This window comes from Petaurus breviceps, unplaced genomic scaffold (assembly GCF_028583685.1).
Source record: "Petaurus breviceps papuanus isolate PSGF00001 unplaced genomic scaffold, PetGlider_PUasm1.0 173, whole genome shotgun sequence".
NCBI lineage: Eukaryota > Metazoa > Chordata > Mammalia > Diprotodontia > Petauridae > Petaurus > Petaurus breviceps.
This window is the reverse complement of record NW_027185759.1, coordinates 38,193,588-38,202,084: the sequence shown is the minus strand read 5'-3', so window position 1 is coordinate 38,202,084 and position 8,497 is coordinate 38,193,588. Positions and strand designations below refer to the sequence as shown.

Below are 8,497 nucleotides of genomic sequence, written 5' to 3'. Positions count from 1 at the left end.
AGTTTGCATTTTCTGCATAAAAAGAGGTAATAGTTATGCTCTGCTTTATTCATTGTACTCATTGTCTGGCCTTGGTCCCTCCTAACTGGTCCCACCTTTCAGCTGTCCATGACCCAGTGCTGATAACTAAGCAACCTAACTACTTTTAATTAATCTACAGAAGGCTTTCATTTACCTGTCCAATGATCCTAACTCTAGTGTTTCCTTTCTCCTTTCAGGAAAAGAAGAAAAAAATTAAATAAGGATTCTAGATGCTGAAGATGTAAAGCCTCTGTGACTTCTTCCTCCCAATTCCTCCTAGTCTTCTCAGGTCCTATCTGGCTCCTAAATATTTGCTTGCATCAGCAGAAGCATTTGGCTTAATTTAGCTACAATGGTCAAGTTGCATGTTTATGACATTGTTGAAACCAACAGTTTATTAGACACAAATTGCTCCTCAGTCCTTTCAGACCCTGTGCTTCAAGGTCCTCTATATCCTACAAGAGAACTTTACTGGTTGACAGTTGGACAAACAAGGCTTAAGTTCGTTTCCTCACAGAGGTGATTCAGACCAACCTCACCCTATCTGAAGACAAAACTCCGTCAGTGTCTTTCTCATGCATATCCTTTCAAATATAATTACTTTTTACTTGGACAAATCATAAATATTTGTATTTTGTTCATTTAAAAAAATCCAATGATCCCTGTCTTTGGTAAATCTGCCTGTCCTCATGATATCTAGTTTAAATAATGGGGAAGAATGCATAATGCTGGACAAATATGATAGTAACAGCTAACATTTATACAGTACTTTAAGGTTTGCAAATATGTATTATCATTTGATTCTGATGCAACTCTGTATCATTTCCAGTTTACAGATAAGGAAACTGAGGTTTGGAGTCACAAACCAATAAGTGCCTACGGTAGGACTTGAACTCAGGTCTACTCTGACTATAAGCCCAGAATTCCACCCAATAAACCACTTCCCTGAAACATAATAGATATGACTGATTAAAGCTGAAGGACATCTTGTTTCTTCCTAGAAAGGCCAAATGGAAGAGTCCAAGGCTATGCTAGAAGCATTAGTGGGGGAATGGAGGCCAGATAGCAGTGACTATCAAAGAATCACCAGAAATCCTGGAAAAAGAAGAGCTCAAGGGGGGTTAGACCCAAAGATAAGGAAGAGGTGCTCCTCCTCCGCTGTCTTATCAGCTCTCAACTCCATCACTCCCCACCTGTGGAACCTTGGGCAAACCACACTCTACCTCTGGGCTCCATTCTCCTCCTAGGTAAAATTGAAGGGGTTACATTAGTTGACCTTGAAGATCCCTTTCAGTCCTAAATCTGTGATTCTCTTTTGACCAGGTCCTTACCCAACTTTGATCCCATCCTGCCCCGTCTTCTAGGATGGGGGTGGGGAAGGGGTAGGGATAAAAGGGATGTCAGGGAAAAGAGGGTCTGCACAGAGCTTCTAAACCTTTCTCTGTGTCACAGACCCCTTTGGTAATCTGGGGAATTCCATGGACCCCTTTTCAGAATGCAATTTTTAAAAGAATATAATAAAATATGTGGGATTACAAAAAAAATCAACTATATAGAAATGGTGTGGGGGGGGGTTGTTTGTTTGGGTTTTTTTGGTTAATAAATTCAGGAACTTCAGGTTAAGCACAACTAGGACAGAAATGACCCCTCCCCCCACTCTTGGATTTCCTATCAGCAACCCCTCCCCCACTTCCCATCCCATCCCCCCGTCAGGGATTTCACTCTTGAAATTTGGGGGAAAGCTTTCCTCTCCCAGCTCCAGCCCCAGCGCCGATAAGATGGCTAAACGTACCAAGAAGGTCGGAATTGTTGGTAAATATGGAACACGTTATGGTGCATCCCTCAGGAAAATGGTGAAGAAAATTGAAATTAGCCAGCATGCCAAGTATACCTGCTCCTTCTGTGGCAAGATCAAAATGAAGAGACAGGCTGTGGGTATCTGGCACTGTGGATCCTGTATGAAAACAGTAGCTGGTGGTGCATGGACCTACAATACCACCTCTGCAGTCACAGTCAAATCTGCCATCAGAAGACTGAAGGAATTGAAAGACCAGTAAAATCTTTATCAAATATCTGTAGCCCATAGTCCAACAATAAATGGGTTAATTTATTGAATAAAAAAAAAAAGAAATTTGGGGGAAAGAAGAGGACAGAGCTCAGGATTGGTAATAATAAAGTCTGACCTTAGGCAAATTACTTGCCCTCTCTATTCTGAGAGACAGACAGTGACAGAGACAGAGAGCTAGAGACACAGACAGAGAGAAACAGAGAGAGAACAATAGACAGACAGACAGACTTGACCAGATGACCTCTCCTATCTCTTCCAGTCCTCAGTCCTAGACCTGTATAGAACTTTCTAACCCAAGTTTCCTTCTGGTCTCTGAGTTTCTATGGGAACTCTGGAGTTCTCTTATTACTTCCCATAGTGAATTGTATGAATGACTTCATATTTAATACCAGCTTGGTTATTAAAGCTATAGATAAATAGCCTTCAGGAACAGGAAGGATTATCCTTCAGTTCCAGGATATTGCATTTTTAAATGTAGGCCATGGCAGAAAACTCCTCAACCAATCGGCACCTTGAAAGACCTCTGGAGCTGGGCTCAGTTTCATGGGGATTTTGATTCTGGGCCAAATGGTTGATTGTATCCGATGATGTAATGAGGAGTTAGAGTAGGGGAGTTAGAGAAGCAGAATGCCCTATAATTAGGGATGTTTGTTAGAAGGCTTCAATTGCTTTCCTTTGCCATATCCTCCTGCTAATACAACTCAGGTGGGAACATAGCAGCAGTCAGACCATCTCAGAATCCAACTTCCCCAGTTTGGGTTAGAATCTGAGTGATATTTGCTACTCTCTCAGGAAACAGCTGCTCCTAAGGGACAGTAAACACCCAAAATGGGGACCACCCAGTGGGAAGTCACAGGGAGATGACAAGGAACTCAGTCAGAAGTCTAGGGAGACTCGGGGCACTTCCAGCTTTTGAAATTCCTAGAAACTAAAAAAAAAAAAAATACTTGGACATGGAATAAAAAACCAGAAAAAGAAGGAAATGTAAATTTGATCTTTTCTCCAACATAACAAATTTTTCCCCAGGCTTTTTCTATGCAAATGTCCTGAGCAAGGAGAGATTCCTATTGAATCAGGATCAAAGAATCCTGAAGCTGGAAGGACTAAGGAGGGTCATCCTAACCCATACCTGAACAAGACTCCACTCTAAGACATGTCCAACAATTAGTCTTCATCCCCCTGCTGAGGGGAACCCTACTACCTCCTGAAGCAGCTGATTCCCTTTGGGTCATCTCATTATCAGGAAGTTCTACCTGACAAGCCCAGATGGCCATCCTTGCCACTGCCATTGAGGCCAAGTGGACTAAATCTAATCATTCTTCCAAGAGACTATCCATTAAATACTTGAGAACAACTTTCATGTCCCTCAAAATGTATTCTTCTCCAGAATGAACCAACTCTTATATTGTGCAAGATTAAGCCCTGTGGAAAACTTTGAACTGATCTATATCCTTCCTAATATGGCAAATCCCAAACTGAACACAACCTGAGTGCTATCAGAGTAAAGTGGAATTGTCACCTCCTGCATTTTGAATGTTGTGACTCCCTTAAAGCAACCCAGAGGCATCATGGCATAGCGGGCATCTGAGTCACAAAGATCTCTTCCGAGCACCACTAGAATGAATTCTGACTGTATGACCCTAGGTAAGTCACTTACCCTCTCCATGTCCCCAGGTTAGTCTCTAAGATCATAAATTGTATAAATTGCAGAGCAAGTGCCAATCTCTATTGATAGCAGGAGTTTCCTAACTAAGAGTTAGTTTCCTTTCCAATAAAATCATAGGTCCACTTTGAAAAAAAATGCATCCTCAGGTCATTCACCTTTTTTAACCATCATCTCACAGTCAACTAATATTTTTAAGTGCCTACTATGTACCAGGCATTCTCAAACTTACCCAGAAACACCCCTATCTCTTTCCTCTCCCCATCTTCTATTAATGAATCTTATTTTCTAAACCGAATGTAAGATTTACATTTAATCCTACGAAATTTTATTGAAATAGAGTCAGCTCCGAATTCTAAGGAGGGCGAAGGGGAACGAATGACAGGAGATTACCGTGGGGAATGCTCGCTGAACTTGGAAGGGAATTAAAGGTTCCTAGTAGCAGCAGAGGAGAAGAGGGAGATTTTTCTAGGCATAGACAAAGGCACAGAATGTGGTGTACAGGAAACCGAAAACAGGCCAGCTCAGCTGGAACACAGAGTGCTCAAATGGGAATAACATGTAATCAGCCTGGAAATATAGATTGGAGGCAGGTTGTGAAAGACTTTAAATGCTAAACAGAAGAGTTTGAATTTTATCCTAGAAGCATAACTGAAATAAGCATGCAGTGGCGCAGCTGATAATTAAACACAGTAAAACAGTTTATAGGATCGTAGATTTAAGAGCTGGCACCTTGAAGCCAACCCCTTATTTTATAGATGAAGAAAAGGGATTTCTCAGATACTGGCTAGCTACGTGACCCTGGGCAAGTCACTTAACCCAAATTGCCTCCCTCCCCACATAATAATTTTTTTTTTTCCTTTTTGGAGGTGGGGAGGCAGGGCAGTTGGGGTTAAGTGACTTGCGCAAGGTCACACGGCTAGTAAGTGTTAAGTGTCTGAGGCCGGATTTGAACTCAGGTCCTCCTGCTCCAGGGTCAGTGCTATAAATTTTTTTAAAATTATAAAAAAAAGTGGCCTTGCCCAAGTCAATCAGAAATACCCTTAATGCAATAGTCTCCATTGTACTCTGCTGACTCATCCCCCAAACCCGTATTCTTCCATCCAGCTAAATTGACCTCTTGCCTGTTCCAAGACATTGTCAAATCCAAAATTGAACACAACCTTCTGGGTACTATCTGACGAAGGCAGAGTAAAATGGAATTGTCACCTGCATTATGAATGTTATGACTCCCTTAAAACAACCTAGAGGCACCATGGCATGGTGGGCATCGAGTCATAAAGCCTCTTTCCAGTACCACCTAGGATGAATTCTGACTGTATGACCCTAGGTAAGTCACTTACCCTCTCCATGTCCTCAGGTAAGTGGGGATCTTCCCTGTCCCCCTTCCCCTGCTCTGACTACAGACCTCCCTGGCTTCCTTTAAGTCCCAACTCAAATTCCACTTTCTACAGGAATCCTTCCCCAACTGCTCTTAAATCTAGGACTTTCCCTCTGCTAATTATTTCCTATGTATCCCCTACATAGCTTGCTTTGTATGGACTTGTTTGCATGGTGTCTCCTCCATTAGACTGTAAGCTCTTTGAGGGCAGGGACTCTCTTTTGGCTCTTTTTGTATCGCTACTGCTAAGCACAGGGCCTGGCACGTAGTAAGTGCTTACTAAATGTTTATTGATTGATTGATTCAAAAACTTTTGTTCCATAGTTGAATGGTGATTTTAAAAATGTGTGTGTGTATAAATATATATATATCCTGCTAAATTTGAAGGTCCCCTGGAGCTTGGCATAGCGTAAGTAGAGTTGCTGGCCACCTTTCCACATAAGACATGCCTCTCCCCAGCCAGAGGAAGAATTGGTCACAGAGTGGTTGTTCTGAGACACAGTGCTAGGATTTCTTCTGTGACTGATCTCCACAGTGATCTGGTAACCAGATCCCCTTCCCCCTGCATTGTGAGTCTGTGTTTTTCCTTCTGGACCACACGAGGCTCTGGCCTAGGAGAGTCCAGTTTGTCCTTTATGTTTTTGAGGGAGTGGAGCTTTTCTGCTGGGGGCGGGGTGTGTATATTTCTGGGTATAGGAGAGGCCCTCCTCTCCTGATTGGTAACTCTCTGGGACCACCATTTTAGGAAAGATCCCAGCTATGCATCTCCTCATCCAGGCCTAGATGGCTGTCTCTGGTGTCCTTTGTCTCCTGGCCTGCTGCTTAACCCCTACTTCTTCTCCCCCTTCCAGATCCTTTTATGGATTGTCCTCTGCTTCTAGAATATAAACTTAGGGAGGATGGGGCCTGTCTTCTTTGTTTGTTGTTGTACCCAACCACTTAGCAAAATTCTTGCCTCATAGTAAGTATTCAATAGATGGTGTATCTATCATCCATCTATTATCTGTCTGCTTGTCTGCCTGTCTGTCTGTCTGCTTGTCTGCCTGTCTGTCTGTCTGCCTGCCTGTTTGTCCGTCTATCCAACACTGGAGGGACTTAAAGCAGCTCTTGAGCTGATCAAGTTTTCCAAATGCTGATGACTGATAAGAGTTGTTCCACATAGGCCATAGACTAGTGATTGACAGAAACAGCAACTCAAAAAGTTACGGAACTTTCCTAATAAACATCTTTGTACTTAATATGTCAAATTTTCAAAGATCTCAAGACCTTATTTCTCTCAGACCTTAAAAAAAATAATAGAATGTTCCTTAACCAAACAGAAAAGCAGTTGGCATAGGGAAACTACTTCTCATGCTAAATGATGCTTAAAGCAGGGTAGACAGTTCAACCTTCTGCTCTAAACACTTGTCTTTGCTTCATCTCATATTTGGTGGGATCAGCGTAAAGATGGGTAAAAGCCTGAAGATGAGTAACAAATACATCTGCTTATTTTAAAAGAATGAATAATGAGAATGTTACAACTGGGGCAATCGAGAAAAGCTTCATGTAGGAGGTGGAGCCTCAACTGGGTTTTGCAGGAGGCTCGGGATTCTACAGAAGAAGAGAAGGGGAGGAAAAACATGCCAGGTGGAAAGGATGGCCTGTGCAAAGGCACAGAGGGGGGGAATTACCAAAGAGAACAGATAGCAGGCCCCTTGACTGGAATGGGAAGCATACAAAGTCAAGTAATAGCAACTTGAACTGGAAAGGGGTTGGAAAGTCATATACACACGCATGTATATGTGTATATGTACATGTGTATGGATAGATATACACATATATGTGTGTATATATGTATGGCTTTCTAGGCCAAGTATACATGCACATATATACACATATGCATACATACATACATGTATATCTATATAGTACGTAGTCTATACACCCATACCCCCTTATACATACACACATGTGTGTGCTTGTGTATATATACATATATGTGAGTATGTCTATAAACATGTGTGCATTGTGGTTTTATATGTGTTATACATGTATTCAATAACATACATGTATATTCAATAACATACATGTACCCAATAATATACAAATATTTATTGAATATGTATATATGTTTAATTTGTCTAGACCTGTTATTTTTATCAGTTGGGCAACCTGTCTATGATTTCTAGTCTTAGCCCAGGGGTTCTTATTCCTCATGCCACAGAATTCTTGGGAAGTCGGGTAAAGCTTGCGGACCTACTACTTAGAATAATGTTGTTAAATGTATAAAATAAAAGCATAGGTTTACAAAGGAAACTTTATATCCAAATATACTTGCTAATATCTTAAAAAAAAAAGTTCAGGGACTTCAGGTTAAGAAGAGTTGCCTCTCAAAGAAGTTTTATAACTTAGACGGTCATACAGCTAATGTACTTCAGAAGCCTGAACCCAGTCTTCTTGATTCCAGACCTCAGATGCTAGGCACCAGGCAATGCTGGCTCTTCTAGAGTGCCCACTGTGCCTGGCCAACCCCCCATCTAAGCACTACCTAGGGAGCCATTTTGTGGAGGACTTTAAATGTAGAGTCTGTGTTTTATCCCAGAGGTAATAGGGACTCACCAAGAATTTTTGAGTGAGAAGAACACATGGTCAGGTTTGTGTTCTAAAAATATTCATTTGTCAGCTGTTTGGAGGATGAATTTGAGAGGAGACTCAAAGCAAGAAAATAAATGCAGATGTTATTACAATAATCCACATGTAAGTCAATGAGGGCTGAAGAGAATAGAGTCTGTGTGAGGTGACCACTCAGGAGATGGAGAAGTAAAGTGGACGATACTTGGTAACTGATTAGATAACAACTGACTTCTACATAGCCCTTGACATGCACTGTTTCCTTCTATCCTCATAAGCAACCCTGTGAGACAGGTACTATAAGTATTCGTGATCTGGTTTTACAGATAAGGAAACTGAGGCTCTGACACTTGTCCCAGCCACATGACTAGTAAATGTAAAGTGAGATGCAGATGTAGCTCTATCTGACTGGAACTCCAGCCTTCTGGCTGCTGTCCCACACTGATCACATAATAATATAATATCATTTAATATCATATCATATAATAACATAACATATAATGCAATATAACATGACATGATAAATACAATACAATAGAACATAATAGAATAGAATGTAATAGCTAGAGGGGTAGGGAAGAAGAAAGAGCTGGAAGTGGAAAGGTGTTACAGAGGAGTATCTAGGGTAAAAGCTTGGCATCAGGAAGACCTGAATTTGAACCCCAGCTCATCTACATGACTCAGGGCCAATCACAGCCTCCCTGGACCCCAGTTTCTTCATCTGTAGAATAACGAAGGTTGGAGTAAGTACTTC

The 8,497-nt window shown here is 41.5% G+C and overlaps 1 protein-coding gene across 1 annotated transcript; it reads left to right on the top strand.

Moving 5' to 3' along the window:
* The first annotated feature begins 1,759 nt into the window (after positions 1-1,759).
* On the top strand, positions 1,760-2,152 carry LOC138157897 (large ribosomal subunit protein eL43-like). Its single transcript, XM_069083672.1, has one exon. It carries the CDS (start codon positions 1,800-1,802, stop codon positions 2,076-2,078), a length of 279 nt encoding a protein of 92 aa, XP_068939773.1. The 5' UTR covers positions 1,760-1,799; the 3' UTR covers positions 2,079-2,152.
* The last annotated feature ends 6,345 nt before the right edge of the window (positions 2,153-8,497 follow it).